General features: G+C 42.7%; 1 protein-coding gene across 2 annotated transcripts; it reads left to right on the forward strand.

Annotated features, from left to right (window-relative positions):
* The first annotated feature begins 3,097 nt into the window (after positions 1-3,097).
* On the forward strand, positions 3,098-24,074 carry smg6 (SMG6 nonsense mediated mRNA decay factor). 2 transcript variants are annotated; one of them, XM_022254817.2, is made up of 20 exons: positions 3,098-3,235; positions 4,558-7,312; positions 8,103-8,283; positions 8,945-9,052; positions 10,048-10,154; positions 10,375-10,453; positions 11,328-11,438; positions 11,971-12,225; positions 12,902-12,963; positions 13,093-13,238; positions 13,789-13,896; positions 14,682-14,829; positions 15,803-15,903; positions 17,714-17,817; positions 18,436-18,600; positions 18,804-18,965; positions 19,605-19,758; positions 20,224-20,435; positions 20,821-20,902; positions 21,307-24,074. In XM_022254817.2, the coding sequence occupies exons 2-20, from the start codon at positions 4,572-4,574 to the stop codon at positions 21,432-21,434; spliced, it is 5,154 nt and encodes a 1,717-aa protein (XP_022110509.2). In that variant the 5' UTR covers positions 3,098-3,235; positions 4,558-4,571; the 3' UTR covers positions 21,435-24,074. The 2 variants fall into 2 exon arrangements, with proteins under 2 accessions (XP_022110509.2, XP_022110508.2); XM_022254816.2 differs by having other exon boundaries at positions 3,100-3,229.
* Positions 24,075-24,277: the final 203 nt, after the last annotated feature.

Consider the following 24,277-nt stretch of genomic DNA (forward strand, 5'->3'; position numbering starts at 1 on the left):
TATGAAGATTTGTAGTGGCAGGTTCCCCCATCTCCATGCTCAAACACTCACTGGGCATGTTCGGGTGCAGTGCTAGTCTACGTGTAGTTCACTGACCTGACAATCCCTGATGACTCTTGATAATATCTTAGGTCAGGTAATGCCCACAATTAAATATAGTTCATGACACAACATGTCAGGGGTCACCAGGGAAGCCCCGTCTGACAGCCTGTTGGAAGCTATTTTTTCCATTTCATTTATTCCAATTTTGGGATGTACCTCACATAACACAGAATGGCAAGCGATACAAAAGGAAAATTTTTTTGACACCCAGACATACAAAAACAACTGAACAATATTTAACCAGCCCCACTGAATTGCCCCAAACAAACTTTTTAGATGCCTGTGTAAAAGGTAAAACTGCCATCCCCCCCTCCCCGGTAAATGTGTCCCCCCCCGAACACTTTTAGTGGATCACACCCTGGGTAAAACTGTCTGGGGGGACACAGATACCAAAGTAAATCTGTCCCCTTCCACGTAAATTTGTCCCCCCTGAGAAATGTGCCCCCATGCAGCATCACAGGTCAATCACCTAACTGTGTACAGCTACAGAGTTCAACTGTTTTCATACATTTTTTTGACACACACCATTACTGTTTCTGGAAATGAATGCTTGTGACATCAAAACACAGTGATTGGAAGAAGACGGCTATCTTGGATGGAGGCATCCATGGCAATCGAGTCATGCACATACATGTAAGGTGTACTTATTCTCTGAATTTGCTGTGCTTGAAGCCTATGGCTTGAGTTCATGGTCTGAATACATGTACCTGTTACAATGTTTCCAATAGCTACAGGTACCTCATAGATGCTCTCACGGGAAAATATTTTTTAAAAGTGGAGTTTGCGCTTCCGGATCAACACTGCAAAAACTGGATTCAAACACGTACATAGCATTAGGATCCCATATAAACCGCCATCTCCAAGTCACACAGAGTTCTCTAAGAGGGCCTAGGCTATTCCCGTGACTGTGGGGTTCATCTGCTGCATTCCCATGAACGGACGACGAACCCCACAATTCTGGCAAGACTGGGGGTAGGCGTAGGCAAGTTTCTGTATACATGTTATTTGGGCAGAGGGGGGCACTGAAGGTCACTGCCTCCAAAAAACCATTATTTACAAAATTTTCATCATTTTAAAGAAAAAGAAACAAAATCAAAAAAAATTAGAGTTCCAAATCTTCTGCCATACGTATTACACACCAAATTTCTCCGGCCTCCTCAATTTAGATGGCTTTCATATGTCCAGATGTCCTCTTGAAGCTTGAGCTATGGCCAACCCATGAGCGACGTCAGATCGGCTTGCACATTTATTATTTCCATTTTACTGCGGGTCTTTTTTGTTTGACACTTATCATAAATTATGGAATAGCTTTAAATCTATGGAATAGCTTAAAGTAACTGCCTATCCCCAACACGTACCGCTTATCAATTCAAGAAAAATCTTAAAAGTTTCTTACATGTACTTACCAGTGATTTTAACTCTTAAATATTCATGGTACAATTCACATGTATTATACGAAAGACCTAATTCCTAATCCTTAACTGCCTCAATTCCTAAACTAGCTAAATGTATTTGTATTGTATTGAGACAATTTGATGTCACTTATATTTTGTCAAAAACGTGTAGAAATGGAATGTTCATCGTAAGAAGGGGTGCTGGGTCTTGTATTAGCCTCGGCTTTTTTCCCAGCATCCTACATCTTTGTTTATTGTAAATGAATTAATATCATAAGGCTATGAGAATGAAAGTTTTAGATTTGCGTCCGGAACAGTTTGGAAAAATATGAGGCTTTTTTTCATTATTCATTATTTTTTCGTATATGACGGTGTGCGGAGCGCGGAGTGGCCAAGTGCGATGAATATGTAAAGTAAGTACATGTAGTAAGAATTCACAACAGATCAACATCAACATGCAATATACTGCATTCCCTGGAACATGACACTACTAAATTCTTCCTTATTCAACTGAGCTTAATACATATTCAGTTCAATAATTGGCATGCCGGCCGCAAGTAGCCACAACCTCACGTTCCATATAAGGCGAATGAGGTCATCAAGTTGTCAATCAGAACAAGTTTTCATTGGATGCAGCATTCTGTATACTCGCGGCCGGCCAGCTGGCCGGCCAGCAGCTAAGGCAAGGCAACACACAACAGGACGGAAGCTGCACAGCATCGCAGTGTTAACGGGATTGCTTGTACACATGTACATGAACAGTAATGACCGTGCTCAGTGGATATGATACTCACATATGTACATGACATCCCTGGCCAGGGCAGTGCTTTACGCCTACGCATATTACAGTCTTACAGAATTTTATCGTTCGTGTAGTAGGTAGGTATGCATAGATGTACGCATGATTTTGGACCCTTTTACTGCTGTATGACTTGGCATATGAAATGGACTTTTTATTCCCGCATTTTTCTGAAAATAATGAACTTTTTTAGAAATAATAAACTTTTTTGGCGGGGTGTTTTGGACCAGGTGGGTGGTGGACAAATCTGAAATTTTCATTCTCATGGTCTAACACGTGTTCCTTCCTCCATGCTCTGAATTTATTTTCATTAATTATTCATTAACAAAGATGTGAAATTAACCAAACCAAACCAAATTATTCCATCAATAAATGACACATTGACATTGTTTTGCCAGTCAATATAGTCTTTCGAAGTAAAATATGCAGCAGCATTTTACAAGTGCTTTCATTTACCTGATAAAGTTACTTTTCAAACGCAACCGGAAGCTGACATTTGAAACATAAACACAGTGCAGTCTCGGCAAGTTTCATAGTTGACCAACTGCGCTGAACTAGAAAATAGCCTAGCGCCCTCCAGAGTCGATGATATTTTTGGAAACGTTGGTTCAACGATTACAATTTAGGGTTCACACTTTTCCAAATAAAAGAAAATCCCTATTGCTCTTATATGAGTCTCATATTGGGAAGTACCTGCAGTTCGAATAAAATGATCGTTTATGTTATAATTTGTTGACAATTTCCTGTAAAAGACATATATTTATATTTAAAATGAACTCTTAATTGATTATCCCTATTTTTTACATAGAACGTTCCATGAGAAATAGATGAAAAGATGGCGACGAGCGTTTGATTCGCTTCGCGTTTATATGCGCGCACATAGAGCTACAAAACAGCTTCGAAAACATTCTTTTGAGTTGTCAAGCAGAGGAAGGTATAGGTAATTTTGATCATCATTTTTAAAAGTTTTTTTAGAGGTGTTTTTAGTGCTTTCTCATCAGTCAAGAATACAGTTTACAAATATTGATAGCCTAGGCCTCTTTATCTTTAAGTTTTAGTAAGTTTACCAACATTCACCGTGCTCGCTTATGTTTGAAATTAATAAAAAGTTGTAAATAGGGCCCTAGGCACTCATCTGCTCATGTTTATTTGTTTGTTTTTTTGTGTGTGTTTTTTTATCATGGTTGTCAACATGGTGTGTGTCTGTGAGAAATTTTACATGGATCTTTCAAAATAACCATGGCTTGAATAAAACTTTTTAAAAGGCTGCTTCTTGGCCTAGTTATACAGGTGAATGTGAAAGCGAAGCAAATTTGAAGTCACAAAAGATTTGCAGCATTTTTGATCTGATGTCACAGATTTGCGTAAATTGTCAATCTGCTTTCATACAAAGTATAAACTGGCCTTCACATTTATCATGGGTTGGGCCCAAGCTCTGTACATGTTTCGTGTGTAGTCTGCCCTGGCATTAATTGTTATCTAAAACTATTATTTATTTTAACTAGGCCTAACCATTCAGCATTTCATTTTCCACTCAAGTTGAGTGGAGAAATTTTTGTTTGTTCTGACCTTGGTGACATAACCACGGACAGTGACATATTTTTATTTGAACTGAAAAAAGATTTACTGAAACAAAGTGTACATATTTTGCCATCCTCTGGTTGAATATCATCAGGAGGGGTTCACGGTCCAATTTCCATTGCCAGAGTAGCTGTGCTGTTGTACCCACATGGCAGCTGAACATGAGCAGTGATTATTTCTTGGGATCATGTGCCATAAATCGTGTAGATTGTCATTTTGAATTTATATTCATGGGATGGAATTCAGACCAAGGCTAGTGCAACATCAGACCTATTTTCCTTAACAATTTATCCAGAGCTATGTGTAGAAATCACTAAAAAAAACCCAAATATCCTGAAATTTAATTTAATATAGGATTCATGTAAAAAACGTTTGAGTTAAATAGATAGTTTTGTGACTTTTGGGAATGGGACAATTTGAATGGGCTTGTGGTTGGTCTCAAACCTCCATCTCCTGATGGTTTTTATTGGCAGCATCATGCGATCCCCCGTCCATTAATTTAGCAATTACATGGTGTTGGTTCAGTGCTAACATTAAAAGAAAATAAAGTGTGTGACCAGATGATGGCAAAATTAACACTTTGCTTTGAAAAAAAAATTGAGCTCAAAATTGAGCTACCTGCTGGAACTGTTTCCTAATCATGTTGATAAAATGGGTACTTGAATTATGTTTCTTTGGCAGAAGTACTGGAAGCCATGGAAAATGCAGCGAGTGATGATTCACAAAGTGACGTGAGCACCAAATCCTCACGCCAGCGGAAGGAAGTTCGCCGCCCAGATATGGCCATCTACAAGCCTGGACAGTCACGCCTTGGTAAAAGATCCGAACAAGACCCACCTCCATCTACCACAGACAACGACACTACTCCCGCCAGTTCCATCAAAAACATTCAGGGCGATCATCGGTTGCAAGACACTTCAAAAGCCCAGAGCCAGAAGCCAAAGCCAACACAGCATGGTGATAAAGGTCAGGAACTGAAACAGCCACCACCACATCAGCATGGGAAGGACAAACGTGAGGGTCGTTCATCAGTACACCTTGAAGACAGGAAGAGCACATCCCAAGTGCAAAGATCAGGCAGAGACAATAAACGTTCTGATAATCAAGGCAACAGGTCTTCAAGGGGTAACAAAGTCAGTCATCCCAGATCAAGACCTGACCACGACAGCAGTGTAAGGACTAAGGATGTGAAGAAGGAGACAGGCAGCTATATAAAGCCAGCAGCCAAACCACCACAGGACAGGAATGCAGGAGACGATGTAAGAAAGGAGGGGACCGTGGAAACAAAATCAGGGCCTAGCCCAGAGTCCAAGCCTGCCAGTGAACAACAGCCCCAGGTTCAGCGAGAGAAAAGATGGCATGGTCCACAGGGCAAGAGAAAAAATGCAAAAGATGATACTAAAACTGGACGGCATTTGGGTAGTGTATCAAAGAAAAACTCTGAAAGGGTAAATATACCTATTGGAGATGCCGAGCTAGCTTCTGATTCCTCCCTTGTCAGGCAAGCAGATTCCCAAACTGAAGCCTCCACTAAAAATCACAACTGGCTAGGGAAACAAGAAAATCACAATGGCAAAGCACCAAAGAGGTCACAAAGCAATGAAAAAGCACCAAGTAGCAATCATCATGGAAACCATGCTCAGCAAACTAGTCAAGAATCGAAGAAGACTTTTCACGGCAGCAAGCAACACTCGCATCAAGAGGATGAGGCAAAGAGGTCACACAGCATATCCAGTGAAACAATTTTGGATAAAGTGTCGAGGCAAAAGAAACCAGACCGCTCTTTCTACGTGAGCCCAAAGTTGGCTGGCAGCCAGGGGCAAGATGAGCCAAAGACCAACGAGAGTGAAACAAACACAGTGCCACCTGAAGATAAAATTGAGACAATGGTCTTCACTTCACGGAAATCCTCAAACCAAAACTGGTCTCAGAGGACTGACAACAGTGGTTCCAAGAATTCTAAGCCCGCGGATTCTCTTCAAGGAAAGTTCACTCTGGAGAATAACAAAAAAGTACCATTGAAGTCATTACTAGACCTCCAGGTGTCTCCTCCAGGCAAAGGAATGGCCTCAAAGACTCCCAAGACTGAATTGAAGTCACAGAATGAAGCAAAGTCACCAAATGCAGACACAAGATCAAAACCTGCCCCCTCATCGAAAAGGTACTCAGCCAGACGATCCCGGCAGCGCTATAACAGCGAGAGCTCAACTGGCAGTGATAACAGTCAATTTGTTGATGTAGCCCAATCAAAGTCCGAAGACCTTGACAAAGATTTGGCACACACAGACTCAAAGCTGCAGAATCTCAGTCTCAAAGATGAATTCAAGGGATCCTATGAGTCAATCTCCAGTACAGACTCTGGGAAACGTGTTGGGACAGCATTGTCACAGAAGAAAACATTACAGAGTCAAAACCAGAAGAGACACTTGGATTCCAGAGCGGATGCAGAAGTCAGCGAGAGACAACCAGCAAAGAGAGAAACTGGAAAACAAGTTTTTGAAAAAGGCAAACTGACAGTGACCTTTAACAGCAACGTCAGAGAGGTGAAACTTTCACCCGAGGAAGAAAGGGAACGACGGCTGGAGGAAGAGTCCCAAGATGGAAGGTCTGGTGACCGGAGACAAAGTGGGCGAAACCGACATCGAGACCGAGAATCCAGAAGGACAGCAAGCGAATCAGAAGAGACACAACCTGAACACGCATCCAAGGGTGGTGGCTTGATTCGGCTGCCCCAGAAAAGAAGTGATCCCATTTCAATCCATTCTCAACCAGCCAATCAGCAGCAGCAGCAGTCTGAGCAGGGCTACCGACCAATCTATGATCGATACTACAACCCTCCACAGCCAGCCTCAGAGCCCAAAGAAGAGCCACGACCAAAGGATGCAAGAGGTCGCCCTGGCAACCGGAACCTCCTGTGGGATCCCAGCAAGCCGCAGGAGAGACCCGCCTTGGCATCTGCCAAGAAGCCTGAGTCCACAGACTATCATTTCTATGATCCTGAGCAAGGGGGAAGTCCCGGAGAGCGCAAATTTGACCCAAGGGGTCACTTCCAGCCCCCAGGGTATGGAGCCTTTTATCCGCCAGCTTATCCAGCGATGCCGGTGCAGCACACTGTCTACCCATCGCCAGGTTTTTACCCGGCGATGTCCTGGGCAGAGCAGGTGGAGGCTCATAACACAGACTCCAAGGTCCAGGCTCCCAGTCCCCCGACGCAAGTTGGCAACTACCAGGGCAACTTTCCTCCTCTTGGAGCATCTCCAGATGCTCCCATGGCAACAGAAACGCCCACCAGTGTTGCAGCCCCACCCTCATCCCATTCGCACTCTGTAGCTCATAGAATCCTCCAGGACACTGCCAGATATGAGCACAGCATTAACAACGCAGTGTCACGCCGTTTCCATGGTGAAGAAGGTGTGCAGAAAATCATGAAACTCAGGTTTGTTGGAATGCCGAAAGTGCAGCTTTGATATAGCAAGAGAAAGTGTGGAAGGAAACCTTGGATAAGGTCTTGATGAGATTGAATAAGCCTTTTGCGAGTTAAATTTGAATAAAATCTGGTATGCCGAGTTCTTTAGATTCATGTGAACATAGCAACTGGAATTCTCCAATTCTCTCAAGACAAATGCAAACCTTTCCGAATTGTTGCTGCTGGGAGTTTCTGTTATTTATTTGATTGGAACAGCCAGCTGAGGTGGGTTTTGTAGTTCACTTGAAAAGCTGGAGGAAGTATTATGAAGTGTTGTGAATCTGCTGTCAGTCAGCAATGCTGACATAACCCAGTATTCATAAATACCTCAGCCAATCTCCCTATTTAACAAAGTGCAACTTGATCTTGTATGAACATTTGATTATGCCCGCTGAGAATTGATAATGCCCACTGCGTAAATCACGTGCTGGCACCTAGATACGAGACAGTTTAATCGATTCTGATTGGTCAAGAGTCTGTGTGCATACGGCTTGCCACATGCGCGCAAAGTCCATATAAGGAGAGTCTTTTGGACAACTTGTAAAAGGAATATACCATAAAATAGACGGGTGCTCGGGGATCATGAAGTAAAATGCTAGAACAAAATTGTTGGAAATGCATCATACATATTGACTTCTTTCACCTGCAGCTCGGGCATTATCAGTGTCTATTCCCTGAGTTGGTCTTAAACGCACGTTTCAGACCGGCCGAGCACATATTTATTCCCGTATTAAAAACATTCTCTTCCTTGTTATTTTAGCCAAGAGCTGGAGCGTATGTACGAGCAGGTGATCCTGACCGACCTGGAGATGTGCAACAAGCATAACATTGAGCAGCTACTGTGGAAGACGGCCTACTACCAAGTGATTGAGGCCTTGAGGAGGCAAGATGTGGAGGAACCAGGAACGTACAAGCTGTACCTGGAGCAGCTACTGGATCATGTGAGTCTAGTGACCATGCTGTGACTGAAGCCATGCCAGGGTGAGGCATATGTGGCCGTGGCTTGTTTGTCTTTGACAGACTAGAAGTAATAGCCGTAGCCATGGACATGGCCCCCATGTTGGATGCGGCTGGACTTGAGATGCCATCCCGGGTGTGCTCATGATAGGTTCTGCTTGTGGCTTGCATGACCATGCGTTGTGCTCGTCAGGATGTTGAACTTGTACCTGTCATGACATCTGTGACAGAATCGACAGAATCATTTCAGTGTCATGCTTAACTCATGACCTAATAATCCAATAGCTGGTCCTATCTGGCTTTGTCATTTTGCATCATCAACAGCGTTGATTGTTTGGTGATGAGCAAACGTAACGCAGACTTTACTGTGTAAATTGTGTGGCAAATTACTGTTCTGAGTTTGGCCCGCTTTATAAGTTTCATACAGTTTTATGCCAAGAACACTGAATTTATTTACTAGGCAATGTGTAGAGTGTTTCACCTGCAATAAAGAAAACAATTGTCTTATGACATCGTTACGGATGTCTTTGTTCAGTGGTATTTTCTGGTGCCTGCAGATGCTACGCTAAAAACTTGTTACAAAACAAAATTTTGACATTCAGTTTTCTAATAATTGATTCCATTTGTTTTCAAAAATCAATCTAGGGCGATGATTTCTATGTATCCCTGTTGGAGAAACTTCAGTCAGCGTACAGCTTCAGACTAGAGACACGGACAGGGCTGGATCCCCTTCATGAAGAACCCAGGAGAGCGGTAGGTCACTGATGACTGGATTTGCACCAAATGGTCAGGCTGAGTTGAATACTGTTGTTGGTTGTACCCTGTGGGCCTTGAGCTGGATCAAGAGAGGGCGCTAGTTTCTCAGCAACAGAGGCTCCTTTGGTAGGAACTGAACTTCGCTGGTTCATGAACGACTAGGAAATATATGTGTCACTGGGGCATCGTTACCAACAGTATGAACACCCTTGACCAACATGGCTCTTTTTAACCACTTGCCGCCGGGGTTGCCGGTACCGGGCACGTATTCTTTATACGCGTCGCCAGGGTCTCCGAAATCGGACAAAGGGAACTGGGCCTTGTAACAAACGACCGTACTCGTAACAAAAGACCAGGCTGCTGGACATTACCAACAATTTTTCACTCTCAGTAGTGGAGGTAATCCAGCCTTGTTTTGAAACAGAATACCACAGTTTTGGGCATTTAGTGCAAGTGGATTACCACCGGGGACAAGCGCTCCACCACCGCAGCGATGAGCCACACAGTACCGCTGCACGCTTATCTGGCCCCTATTGAAAAGAGGTCAGCAGCGCACTGTGCCAGGTTAATTGAAATGATGAATTTTTAAAGAATTTTGAAAACTGAAAATCTTGAAAATGTCCCGTTTGTGTGCACTGCATTTTTCAAACCACCCGGCAGCAAGTGGTAAACCAATGAGGGGGTGCTTGTGCTCGAGGCAGATTAGAACTCCAAGTTTAGTTTCTTTACACAGACACTAGCAGATTGAAGCATTTTTTTAAAGACCAAAGACGTGTTTTAACTTCAAGGACTCGTTGTTGATTGAAAGTGGTTTGACTTGATGCGGAGACTGTTTTCAAGTGGATTGGATTATTTATCTAGCGTTTTCTCCCTCCGCTAAAGCTGTTCCCTGCTTCATCACGTTGTCGCAGAAGATTCAGTGTCGGATGGTTTCATCACCAGAAATGGATCAGAAATCTATGTACACTTTTGTCCTTATCCCTGATCACCAGATCAAGTTGGCGTTGCTCAGTGCCCAGCGGTGTATGATATCCCTGGGGGATATTGCTAGGTACAAAGAACTGACCAATGACACCAGTAACTACGGAAAAGCTAGAAGGTATTATTTTCTGTTGAAGTGTTCCTGCTCAATATTAGTAACGAACTGAAATACTTTGTCATGAAATTTTAAAGGAGTAGAGTTTGAATAGTATAAGTGTGGGCTGGAGAGTTTTGAATTCTACAGCAGTGCTGGACGTTACCATTCAAATCAATTTGATTCAGACCATCAGTTGAAAAGTGTAACCATACAAATCAGTGCCTTTCTGTTTGGTTTTTAGTTGGTACTTGAAAGCCCAGCACCTGGCACCAAGAAACGGCAGACCTTACAATCAGCTGGCCATTCTGGCCCTGTACACCGTAAGTACCCCTCCAATCCGCCCCGAGCGCAACAAAGGAGGGCGTGGTGTTTTTTTTGGTACTCACTGCATAAGCGCGCGTTTATAATGGAAATCAATGGCGCGTTTGATGCGGGACACGCTGAGTACGCTTATGTATGGTCTCTGCGTACACGCAGAACGCGTGCCAGATCCCGCTTGGAAAACTTACCACCATCTGTCTTTCTTTTGCTGCTTGGGGGTGCACTTCAACTCAGGCCGGATATGCAACCTCTGCACTGGTCCGCAACATGCACTAAGTTTACAACAACTGACTGCGGTGCCGGTTTGGTACTGCACTTCAGAAATCTGAACTTGTGTTATTTAACATGTACTGTTATGCAAATTTCGTGCACTGGATTGGATATGTACAATTAATTAAACCTGTGTGACTGCATTTTAACCAATCCGAGTAATAAATAAGCAAGAGGAATATTTTAATTTGGGATAATTCACTGGGAGGATTTTCATTTCTTTGGGCGCCTTACATTCAGTAATATTCAAGTTCTTACCTTCAAGTTCTTACATTCTAGATACAGTTACACTTTAGCAGTACAAATTTGAAGCATCTGCAGAATTGTATAGTGTGCCTTTCATCTTCTGACGGCAATAACAGTTAACATATGAGGCAAGATAAGAGACGGAGAGACCTCCCCATGCTTTGTGTAGGTCATTGTCTCACTGGAATCTGAGGAATTCTTTTCAGACATCTAGGGGGGTTGTGTCAGGTAACAATAGCGGAGAGTGTGTATAGGGATTGGATATGTTTGGGGGGTACCCCTTGGTCTCATTTCTTGCTGGATATAACAGTTAACTGTCAGCATTTCCCTGATTATGTCTTCTTTGGTCTTATTCAGAGGAGAAAGCTGGATGCAGTATATTACTACATGCGTAGCCTGGCAGCCAGTAACCCATTCCTGACGGCTAGGGAGAGTCTCATGTCCCTGTTTGAGGAGGTCAGAAGGAAGGTACTGTATGGGCGTTTGCTTGTTGTGTCTAAATGTACTTGCTTAGCTCTGCTCAAGCTGTTCTGAAAAAAATCAGGTGCATTACAGGGAGTTTTAATACATTTATGTCATGCTTAGTACAATTTGTGTCCAGAACGGAATGGGTATTTGGCCATGCGGTGATTGTGTTTTCTTAAATGAAAAGAGGAGAATGAACAAATTGGTTATGGTATCATCAAAACTGCCAAAAAAAAACACAATTCCAAAAAGTAGAGTGTATTGCAGACTTCATGCTAAAATGAGAAAGGGAATGCTCTGAACGACGGTTTGAATGAGCTGTGATATATTTGTAACCAAGTAATGTTGAATCAATTCTGCCTGACATGCATGCATTTATGCATGATACTCTCCTCTGGAGTATGCGGTGTGACTTTGCAGTGGTGACTGTGTTGTTGCTCAGTGGATTAATCTATCACCTCTTTGTTTTATTGGTTAGTTTGCCTTGATATTAGAAAGCAATGTTGAAAAAACAGAGCTGAACATATTTCCGTAGGTGGAGCACAAGGAGAAGGCACAGGTTGAAGCGAAGGAGGGGAAGGAGCGAGCGAAGGAGGACGAGAGACGGCGACGGGCCAACGAGAGGAGGGGGAGGCGGAGTCAGGCAGAGGGTGGGAGGGACGACAGCCAAGCCACCAGGAGGGAGATATGGATTGCTAGCGATGGGAGCAGCCACGATGGATCAGAGCTGGCCGAGGATAATGAAGAGGAAGATGGAGAGGCTGCCTTGAGGAGGATATCGCCGGTCGAGGTAGGGCTTGTGGTTACATGGAGCAAAATTAGTTGTGGAGCAATTCTTGTCATTGAATACTTCATGAGAATTTTTCCCAGTCGTCACAAGGGCTGTAACTAGCACTTTCACAGCTAACAGCGAGTGAAAAACAGAGGATTGTATTTTTTACTGTTTCATATGAATAGCGTTTGGCTCACATGGAGATTGCTTTGATTGGGACATACTTGAAACTAGATTTGTGAAATAGTTGTGAAGCAAGAAATCTGTGTGACTTATTATTCTTGGTTAAGTAGTGGTTAATTTGTGACCTACATGTACCTTGCACCTTTGGGCTGTGCTGAAGTGGAATGTCTCCGGTCAAACCGTAGTCATGGCAACTTGTGTTCTTGGTTCCCAGTTTAGCTAGTGCAATATGATATACACAGCTATTGGTAACCAGTGATGTGACCAGCCTGGATAGATGGGTCCTAAGTAATTGACTAGACTAGTTTAACCATCATCTCATCACTTGCATTCAGTAAGAGTTATTCAGACAAGTTTGGTTAACTGTTGTTTGTGATCAAATTTGTCCAAAGGTTACTGAATTTACAATGCACTGGACTGCTCATTAATCGTGTTTTTGTTGGTAAAGCATGCTTCATTTCTACTGCCTGAGAGAAACTGTTCATTTTTTTTCCTTTTTTATCACATTCAGATCAACAAGAGGTTTGTGCTGAGCTTGTTGAACGTCCATGGAAAGCTTTTCACCAAGATTGGGTAAGGCCTCTCTCGACCACAGTAATTGCTTAAAAACTGTGAAATATTCAGGAGGAAAGCGTTGTTGATAGTAATTTGAGACATGCTGGTAATGCCACTGGTTTGTTTTGACTTGGTTGGATTCCACAGCATGGAGCATTTCAGCTTCATCGCCGAGAGACTCCTGAAGGAATTCCGCGTCTTACTGACGCACACTCCGACCCCCGTCACCAGCACAAGGATTGTCCAGGCCATGGCAATAAACATGTTTGCTGCACACAACACAGAAACCAAAGGTAAAGAATCGGTAACCTTGCTTGAAACGTTCTCACATATTTAGACTTAGGATGGAGATAATTAGTTTGCTTGCAGAAAATAAATCACATTGTTGCAGGAAATATCTGTTCTCGTTATCGGACACTTTAAACCCTTCACTCTGGGAACCGTGGACAGCTGCGGCTTTGTGTGAGGATTAGTGCATACCACACATACATTCTATTCATCATGCACCTGCAGTTTCAATGTGGGCCTGCTGCTGGACAGAGCTTTGCATACTGGGCATACCGCAGCCCAGCAGTCGCAGTCAAAAGAATCCCGGTGTTAGGGGATTAATTTCAGACCTGGTAAACTTGCAACAACGAACAGCTTCATTTTACATGACTTTGATGAAGTATATTCACTTTTAACAATCCGTGAGTTGACATTATTTTCTTCTTGTTCAGTGCTATGGAATTAAGTGGAAGTTTTGGTTTATTTAAGGGTCAGCCAAGTTCACTGGATTTTTCTTCCACAGGATTAGTATGGATTTGGTTTTGTCATCACCTGTCTTTTGTTGCTTCTTTTTAGATCAATCCCCGCGGGAGGACTTGCGATCTCTGCTTCAGGAGCAGGCTATCCAGCTGGGCCTGGACATGTTTGGTCTCCTGGTCAGCAGGTGTAACCAGCTACTAACAGGTGCCTCTCAAAGATTCCAAACCAATGAGCTTGCAGTATATTCTGTCTTGTCTTTGCTTTGTAGTTAATAGACCTCTTTCATGGGGCAGCCATCTTGCTTTTCTACCATTCAGAGCAATGTAATCAAACTGAGGCTGGAAGGAAACTGTTCCCTTTTTATCATTTTGTGAAGTTGTGTTACTATTGCCAGTGATTCTACAGGGAACAAGACACACTTGGCAGCATCATGATAAAGGTCTATAGTAGAGCGCCTTGCTTTTCAAGAAAGTTAACCCTAAACTCTGAGGCATTTTTTTGCTGTGAACCTTCCTGAATCCCCCATAATCCTTTATTCTGAACAAATGGTGTGTTCTTAGTACTTGAATTTTGTAGTAGATCGAGCCCCGTGTAATCCACTCTGAGCAGGAACACAGAAGGCATGTTTGTACATGGAATTGACAGTCCATTGGTGAAAACTCACTGGGTGAGCACGCGTGCAGATGTATGCGCATTTGGTGTCTGGCCGCTGAGCACTTTGCATGTGCACCAGGAACGTGCGCGAGACCATTTGAAAAATTACCCACCGGCCAGTCTCTCCATTGTCATTGAGAGTGCACTTCAGCTCAGGGTGGATACATGAAAGGCTGCGTTCTACCTTCGTCAAATCTGCAAACTTATCCTGGCCGAGTTGATGGGCAAAAATCTGGGAAACCTAAAGTTGAATCATCCTAGTTTTTCCAAGTGCTGTCTTTTCCCAGCTTTTCCCAAAGAAGACTAAGTTGACTGTGTTTGTCGCGTTGTTGCAGACCATTTGAAGTCGGACACCCAAGGCCGGGTGCTACTGAGCGAGGATCTGTTGGAACTCCTCCCGGGCGTCAAGGTGTATGCTGATTGGCTGATGTGCCACCCCCAACTGTGGAATCCCCCACCCAGTTGCACGGATAAACCTTACAGGTAACCTTACTCTGCCAAGATTGCTTTTTCCCAGTTATATATTTCTCCTCATCAGGGACTGGCATTTTGGGAGTCATGACGGCAAGATGGTACTCTTTGGTACTTCTACATCTGTGGTCTGGGTTCAAATCCAACAGTGTCATGTTTGAATTTCTTTATTCTTACTTACTTCTCATAGCAACCCTATCTCACAAAGACTGTTTGGATTTCATTAAGACTTGGGAAATAAAAGAAAACGTGATAGAAAAAGAAAAGAAAAGGGCTGAAACTGTTAAAAACCATAATGGAACAAAAGGGCGTGCTTTTTGGTACTCACAGCAAGGCGCATGTTTATAATGGAGATGAACGGTGCGTTTGACGCAGAGCACGTTGAGTACGTGTAATGAGTTAATTCCTTAATGTATGGTCTCTGCGTACACGCAGAACGCATGTAAGAACCTGCTTGGATAACTTCAAGTACAACATTCTCCGGTCGGATAATGTCTCTGGTTGCATGGATTGAAGATGTGCCTCAAGTTTTTCTTTCTCTGAATCTTTATAGGGGTCTGTCTATCACAAATGCTGATTGGCAATTTTCGTATGCTGAGCGAAGGTCAAAGGTTTTCCTCTTATCCCTCTCTTAAGATTAGCAGGTTCCGATAATTCATGTCTATAAAATTTGAGAAAGTTTTAAAAAGTTGTAAATTTACTGACATGTCTTTGTTATCCCGTACAATACGGCCGTTTCACAATAGTGCACCACCAAGAGTTTGCAATGCATTGGCCAATCACAATGCGCGAAATTTGTCGACCCAATGTGCGTTTGGAAAGGGTCGACAACTTTTGCACGTTATGATTGGCCAACGTGTTGTAAACTCTTGGTGGCGCACCACTGTGAATCACCCGTATTGTGTCATTGAAGCACTCTTATTTTGTTGTCCAAAAAGAAAGAAAAAAACAGTGAGACATCAAAAGAATTCTACTCTTTTTTCAGTGCGTCTGTTGATGTGTGGTCTTCCCTAGCGGAACTTCTGAATACACTCAAGAGGATTGATACCAATGTAGTAACATTCATCAAGAAGACTGATGAAAATGGTGAGTGATGTTATTGCTTTCATAATCTGGCTCAATAGAGGGATTCCAATACGACGCTTTTAGCGTCGATCTGCGCACTTTTGCGTTTGAAAACAAGGCTGTATGTGTCAGCTTCAATTCTTAATACGATCAGACGATTGAAAGTAAGGAGTTAAGACACAAAATACATAAAGGTATGTTAAATTCAGACTTTCCAGGCTGCAAATTTTTGTGGAAGAGTCTTTCAAGATGACTAGACACGTAAAATCAAAACAAAAAAATAAGGACAATTGACCGCGAACTAACGGACCTGCGATGGTCGTGTATCTTGTGCAGTGGGCGTGGTTTATACTGAAGTGGCGTCACACTTACGAACCGGATACTCCATGTACTGTGTGGACTCCGCGGGTGCGCGCGACAAAGTTCAACACAGAGAGCCTCAGTTTCAATGCAGATATGCACAGACTGCGTTCATGTGAAATCACTCTATTATGTATTAATGGTATGCCGGTGACCCCAAGAAGTCACAGGGAGATACGGCTGTAAACAGGGTGCATCTTCACATGCAAGCCTCATAGTAGAGACATGCTTAAAATGCAGTGTTCTTGTGTGGTTCTTGTCCACTGCATTGATTGTTCCGTACATCAAGGTTAAGTGCATGATTTGTTGTGGTTTGTCATAAAATAAATCATACCCTGGTCTTGTGCAGTTTGTACATGTAGTTCCGGCCAGGTATCTCGAACACTGAGACTTGGTCTCAAGGTTTCTGTGTGATAATGTGTTGAATCGATCGTTCCTGTCCCGGACAACATATTGAGGGTAGATTTTTGGAGGACTGCTTTGACAAATATCCAGTTTCCGCAAAGCGCTTCAATTCAGAAAAGCAACGCATAAGCCTCACCAACTGCTTGTGTTGTGTTGCAGCTGCCGGTGTACGGTGCTGTGCTGCCGGACCACCGCCAGGTTTGTTTTTCGGGCCACCACGGCAGGCCTGCAACAATGACATGTTTCATGCCGTTGTCCTCATTCATCGACGAGTAAATTATAGTTACTGTCCTAGGAATTGAATCCATTAACTTTCAGTAGAAGAATCCGATACATGTTTATCTCTTTTTCTTCGACACACTGAATAGTGTAGACTCGGCAAACAAAGCACGCATGTGGGTTGCTGTCTTTTCTCTAGAAGCTGCATATGTACGTGTATAAGGTAGCCTGCGATTCAGGCCAAGATTCAGGTCTGGGTACTCCTATACTGACCGCATTATTCCCTGTGGCGTAGGAATAGTCTGGTGCCACTGCATGTGAACACGAGTGCACTCTCACATGTATGCCAAGCAAATTACGTTCCTCTCCACCTTGGATGTCTCTTACTTCATTTTGGAACAAATGTCACAACCATTTTGACCAGCTCAGAGTAAGATGTTAAGGTTTTGTATCTAAAATATAAATGTATAATATTGTGCATTTACTGCACGTCGTCAAAACTCCTCGTTTTAATGCACTTGGGCCACAACAATATTAGTTTACTGCCATGTATCTTCCTGTATGCTTCATGCATGCCTGTTGTCAATCCAACACAAAACACAAAATTTGACCTCATGTGTTTCTGAAATCGGTCCAGTCGCTTGTAGAAAGAAATGGCCTCTTATTTCTCTCGTGTTGATTTTTGGCAGATAAATTCATGGTATACTGGTTTTTTGGTGGCCAATCTACCTCCAAAACACTAGATGTTGAAATAGTTGAAGCCTTTTTCCCAATACAAAAACAAAGCTATTACACAGACAACCTAAGATCCTGTCCGCTGTGACTTTTCATGTCGTTACGTTTCCAGGTTGCCAGGAGATTTTGCTACCAGAGGACGTACAGTTATCTGGGTTTGTGCCACTCATTGCTCTACCCTTACAACCAGTCTACATTCCCAGCGATACCAACAAGGTAAAAAAAAAAGAGACCATTCCAAAAATACAAACATTTTCCAAATATTTGAAATCGTTTCCAGAGCTTTCCAGCTCTCCCCAGCTCTCCCGGAGATATAGACAAATCCGATGACCAAACTTAAAAGCCATTACTCCATGGGCCATCCTGTTCGCACGCAGGTGGTGCGTGCGTGTGAAATTCCTCGACCAATAGGCAGTAGTCAATTACCAAAGTGCGCATGCTCAGATTGAGACAGCTGTGTGAGTATAAATTGCCCCAGGAGTAGCGTCTCGTTGGATGTGTCCATACACTGTGACACAGTCATAGTGATTTAAACAGCTGTAAGTTTCACTCAAAAAGCCCATGTGCTGTGAAAATCTGCCGTCACAAAATAAGAGGCCGCCAAAAATCTAGAACATTTTATTTGTACTTCAAATAAAAAGAGCACTGTTTGAAATGCTGACAAAATCTGGCAGTCTTCAATAGCAAATGATTTGTTTCTCAAAAGGATAACTGGCAAATGACTCTTAGCAACTTTAGGCTCTTCTTGTTTGCATAATGTAATTTACATAATGGTCTCTCTTCCAGCCTTCTGGTTCTAAAGATATTCTTAATGAGTTAATGATTTTTTGTTAGTTGGAAGCCATGGACTGCGTCCGAATCAACTCTCTCCTGCTCTTTGGTGAGTACGCCTGTGGACAGGAGACCCCACTTCTGGCTTACGACGTCTCCAAGAATTGCTACATATCTGTCGCTCCTGAGCTGGTGACCACAGAGAAAGTCGAACAAAGGCCCGATCAGGTGAATATGAACATTTCTTTGACTGTCCTACGTGAATCCTTTATTGAATCTCTCAAAATACCACCATTTCAAAACACCACATTGCTAAAGGATGCTGAAACTCTAAGCCTTCGTGGAGTTGGTTGTTGGGGGTGAAAAATTAGCACCCTGGGAAGTGCCCTTGACCAGTTGTCCGATGGAAATGGTGTTATCTTTCTTCTCAGGCTGACGACGATGTTATCATCGAAGAGGAGTACTACGAAGATGCGGAGGAGAGTTCTGGGAAGGAGGGGGAAGATTCCGGGGACGTCAGCAGCTTGAGGCAGAAAAAGGAAGACCTAGAGAGACGCTTGCAGCAACAGCAACAGAAACAGGCGCAGATACAGGTAAAGGCTGATTCTGAAATTTACACAGGCCTTATTCTGTCTCGTTAACATACACCATGTGTTAAAGTTAGCAAGTATTCTTTTGATGACCCCAAAAAGCTGACTTGTATGTGTTTGTCAGAAACGATGCAGATACATGCATCCGTAACAGTAAGGGCATCGGATTCGTAGTCGGAGGTTAAAGCCACAGGTTGCGGGTTCGAATCCAGCCTGTGTTCATGCTGCACGTGCCCTTGGGCAAGGCACTTTGTCACTCATTGCCTCTCTCCACCCAGGAGTAATTGGGTACCCTGTGAGGGCAGAGATGGTTGCTGTGGTCGATTGAGGTGCTTTTGGCCGAAATGGCTGCATCGAGCTGTATATTCCCCAAGGAGCTGAGATAGTATTTGGAATGTTTCATTGGCCCAGTGAGCAAGGGTAATAATAACGGAATTGCACCTTGATCGGTTTTCCGGATAAGTGCGCTATTTAAATCTATATTATTATTATTATTAAAAACTAGCAAGAGTGCAATTGGGAATTCCACTGTTCAGTTCACATAACATCATTGCACTCAAAGCGCATTCTGTCATGATTTTTTTTGTGTTGATATGTCACCTCAATGTGCTTTTACGCTGGATCTTTATTTCATGTTGCTAGGCAACCATGGAGAGCCATCGCCAACAGCTGTACCTTGAGGTGGAGATCAGACCGCTGTACCTGGTGCCGGACACCAACTGCTTTATTGATCACTTGAGCAAGATCCAGGCTCTGCTGGCTTGCCGGAAATACAAGCTGGTAGTACCGCTCGTGGGTAAGGCAGCAAACTAAAGAACGTGTACTCTTCCGTGAAGAATTGATTAATATTAGTATTGTTGTAGTTTCAGAAATTAGGGGGAAAGTTTGCAAAATGGTAGGGTTTTCTTGTCAGGAAAAGTTGGTATTATAAAGAAAGTGCTTTTAAAGGAGGTCATTTGTAATTGATGAAGCGAAACATACTTGGCAGGATTGGTGGATTTGCTCTGTTGGTTGACATAACGGAAATGCTATTATGCGATCACTTGATAGGGAAGGAAATCTCGGATTTTACTTTCCTCTCCCAAAAAAAGCTTTGAATCTAAATGCAAAAATCAACTGACAGTTGTACAATTAACCAATGAAAGCCCAGTCGACAGATAATCCAGCATGATTGCCCGCTGATGCAGTGCAACTTTGCGATTGACCAATGGGGCAGGTTTCAATATATCCAATTGACACCATACTTTCTGTTTTATCCAAGTTATCAATGAACTGGACGGTCTGGCTAAAGGCAGCCGAGACGATCTGTACGAAGAGCCCAGCCAAGCATTGAGGGTGCAAGAGGGGGCCGGGTCAGCCATCCGGTGTCTGGAGGAGAAGTTTGGGCAGAGGAACAAGTATCTGCGAGCCCTGACCAGCAAGGGGACGGTCATGGACACTATTGCGTATCGCAGCGAGGAGGTGGATTTTAAGGTGAGTGGACTTGATGTGCGGGGATGCATACCTGCTGGTTGTAGTCGATTGTTTTACTCATGCAGTCCCTGACCCACATAACTCTCTCTTGGTTCGTTCGTGTATTCAGTTGATATTCGCCCGTGGTCCTTATGTCTGCACGTTTTCACCTCCTTTGTTTGTTTTCGTTGTTTAGAATATTTTGTTTTGCTGTGTGTGCATTGTTCTTTTGTCATCTTGTTTTGGTGGAGAGACTTTTGAGACACTTGGTGGCTGCCAACCAAACTATTGTTTGTGCCAGTGTGACCATGCGCACATTAACTTAAGCGTGACTTGATCAATAGCGAAGCAATCAGATTGGGTCATGCTTAATATTTCAAGTAAGAACTTCATAAATTTGTTTTAGGGCTGTAATGATGACCTCATCCTCAAGTGCTGTCTGCATTATGTCGACGACCGAGCCAGAGACTTCATGCCAACCACTAAAGGTAAATATCATTGCTGAAGAGTTTCCAAGGTTTGGAATGTATCCAAGACCAAGCACTGTGGCATTTTCACCACTTGTGTCGTCCAGACGATCACCAGACCATGTACACCCTTAGATACGAGACCAATCACAATTAACAGGGTGAACAATGACAAAGGAAGGCTTTAGTTGCAGTTCATTTGAATAGCTTGTGGCTTGAATTCAGACGGGAGGTCTTTTGTAAGTTTTATCGGGTTGAATGATGGCCTTAAGAGGTCTTGAATGCCACACTGATTTCAAAAGGAGTTGTCACCCATCTTAAGTTAGGAAATCTGTCAGTTGTTGGTACATTAATTACATGCAAACTATGACCCCACACCCAAAATGCCCCCCAAAATCATGCTGTTTTTGTGGTCATTCCAATAGATGCACCAATTCGCCTGTACCGCGACGTCGTTCTTCTGACTAATGACCGCAATCTGCGGGTCAAAGCTCTCCAGCAGAACGTGCCAGTCAAGGACATCACTGCCTTTGCAAAATGGGCCAAGGTCTGAGCGGGGATGCCAGAATCTCTTGTTGAGTTAAAAACCAACAGTCGTTACGGTACAAGGATGCAGCTAGAAGCGCGATGTCGTAAAGGGTTCAGGGTCCGCGTGAGGAATTTCTTGTCAGGGCACTATGCCCCCCCGTGTTTACATTGATAACCTTTGACCTTTGACATGGTTACCACCTACATGTAGAAGTCCAGAAAAAGACACAAAATGTTAAAAGGGCAAAGGGTACTCTCGCAGACTGGTAAAAGATAGGCACTTACCAACTCGTCTATTATGGATGTTGCCCTGTATGACACAGCATACAACCTCCTGGAAATCAGTGTGGAAGTAACAGTGTCAGAATGCATTTGTCGGAGAGGGTTTTGGGTACACAAGTTTGTTCTCAAACAAAGCACGACAAGAATCTGCAAAATCTGCCAGTTTACATGTTGGCCCCTGCACAACTTGTGACCGTCAAGCACTGGAACGGTTTTACAGATGCAAGAAGGGTCAATTTGTCATTGAGGAGTGGCGATATCCATGCACATGCTCCTGTTGTCAAAAAAGGAATCCAAAATTTGAATTACACGCATGTGTGTTAGCGCCGACTGTGACGATCTGATAAAAATGAAGGTTTCCATTTGAATGATTTGCGAATACATGTAGCAGAAAGTGTGCCATTGAGGATGCAGAAAAACATTGTACAGGTTTGCGTGTTTGCAGATTCTGAACAATTTATAAATGAATGTGCGGGACAGATTTCATACACAGAATTTGAAAAAATGTACGCAAAGGCAGTAGATCGTTTTGCTTGCAGTTTTTGTTTTTATTACAATTAGAAATCGTTATTTTTTAATTGAATTGCGCATGAGTTCGTTGTCACAGCAGGCGAAAAAGATGGTACTCATGTGCACCCTAAACACGTACATGTATTTGTGTTTAAAATTGCTTTTCTTCCGTTTTTTTGTACAAAACTCTTCCTGAAACCTATTTGTCCTGTGTGTACATGTACTTGCTTTTCTAATGGAGGATTTTAAGGTGTGATACCCGAAGAATGCTGCATGTAAATTCATCTTTAGATGGTACGTTTGTTGCCTGGTTGTAGAAATTACCATCACAGACATGCTTACCTGTGTAAAGTGTAGGGAAAAGGTAAGTGTGTTTTATGATGAACTGATTTCAATGAACACTTAAAGTGTTCACTAAAAGGGATTTTTAATTTAGCCTGACTGAGCCTGGTGTCTGGATCCAGTGTCTGTGGTGAATGGAAGATATGAGCCCTTAATTTCTTGAAATAAATCGAATCCATGCAGCGATTTTTGTTGCGGACTTTCAACTTGAAGATACTTTTATTTACAACTTAAATGCCAGTGGTTTAAATAGTACATGTGGTGTTGACTGTAGATCTCAGCACATCTCAGTCCGTTTTGTCGGATACATTCCTTGAGAAAGTTTGACTATTAATGGGCAATATTATGTAGAGAGAATAAGCCACTGGCTTGCAGAACATTTCAGGAATTTGGAGGATTGCGGAGGTTTCCCATTTCAAGCCAAAATTCCCTGAGGAACTAAAGTTTGTTGAACCATGAGAGAACCTCATTTTGGAGAACTTGGGCATTTGGGGCTCTCTTTTTTGTGCCAAATTGTGGTGTGTGTGAAAAGAATGAAAACGAAGCCGGTGTTTTATTTACGTAGATCGGGATCACGATTAGTGGTCCCTCGTTGGTTTACAGACACCAAAACTCGCCTAATCATGGATGGTGGGAACCAGCGTAAGGATCACTCATCGCAAGCCAGATTCGTGTGAAACAAACAGGCCCTAAAGCTTACTATTGTAGTTTGCGTTAACTGCACACACTTGTCAAATGTTTAATATTTGTACATGTACACTGTAGCCGTTTTTTTTTCAATTTACAAGTGTTCTTTACGTACATTTTGATAGTTCTCCCCAATTTGGTTGGACACTCTCCAGGATGTAATGTACATATAAGTGGTTCTGTGTTTTGTTTTGTTTTCTTGTTGCGTGAAATATTTGCACAGCAAGTTCTTTGTGCCAATTTGAATGTCATTCATTTGCCATTAAATTAATTTTTTACCATTTAAACAGGAGCAGTGATGTAAATTGGTGAAAAAGTTTTAAAATAACATTCTGTGTTTCTCTGGCCCAACGATGTTATCTTGTTTTACATGTGTATGGTATGTACAAAACTGTTTTTAGGCATTGCATCTGTAAATTTAAAGTGAGTTAAATTATTTGCAAGCTTCAGAGTAACGTGGTTTCTTTTTATTTCCTTTGTTGCAAACATCTACACTTGTGCAAATGCATTAGCCTTGTCGCAGATACAGGTACAGTCAAACCCTTGTTTCTAACGAACATTGTGTACATGTAATTAAATATCTTCACACAGAGCAAATTCTTAGAACTTTTGTAAATTGGAGTGTATTATTGTATTTTCACTGCTTTTATACAGTCCTGAATCACAACAAATTTGTCAGGTCTCTAAACTTTGTAATAACTAGGATTGACTGTACATGTATTCATGACTTAGTTGGAATTGTGAACAATTTTGCTATCATCTTGAAATTAGATCTATGTTGAAATACAATGTGCTAAATGTTTGGTATAAAAAAAGTTACTCAGAAAAAGTGTACAACCTTTAAGGTATGCTACATTGCTTTATTCTGTCATAACTTTTACTGTTGTGTTAATTGACAATGTGGTATCATACATGGTGGGGATCTTTAGTTTTGGTTTGGGGGGGCTCACTGTTCATTACCACCGCAACCGGCTGTGATCCACTGTCCACTTAGGCTGGAGCTATTTTATTTTGGTCCCCGGATTCGCCGACCTTCCGGACTCGGAA

Source organism: Acanthaster planci, linkage group LG09 (genome assembly GCF_054643075.1).
Source record: "Acanthaster planci isolate LZ-2023a linkage group LG09, COTS_SCS, whole genome shotgun sequence".
Taxonomy (NCBI): domain Eukaryota; kingdom Metazoa; phylum Echinodermata; class Asteroidea; order Valvatida; family Acanthasteridae; genus Acanthaster; species Acanthaster planci.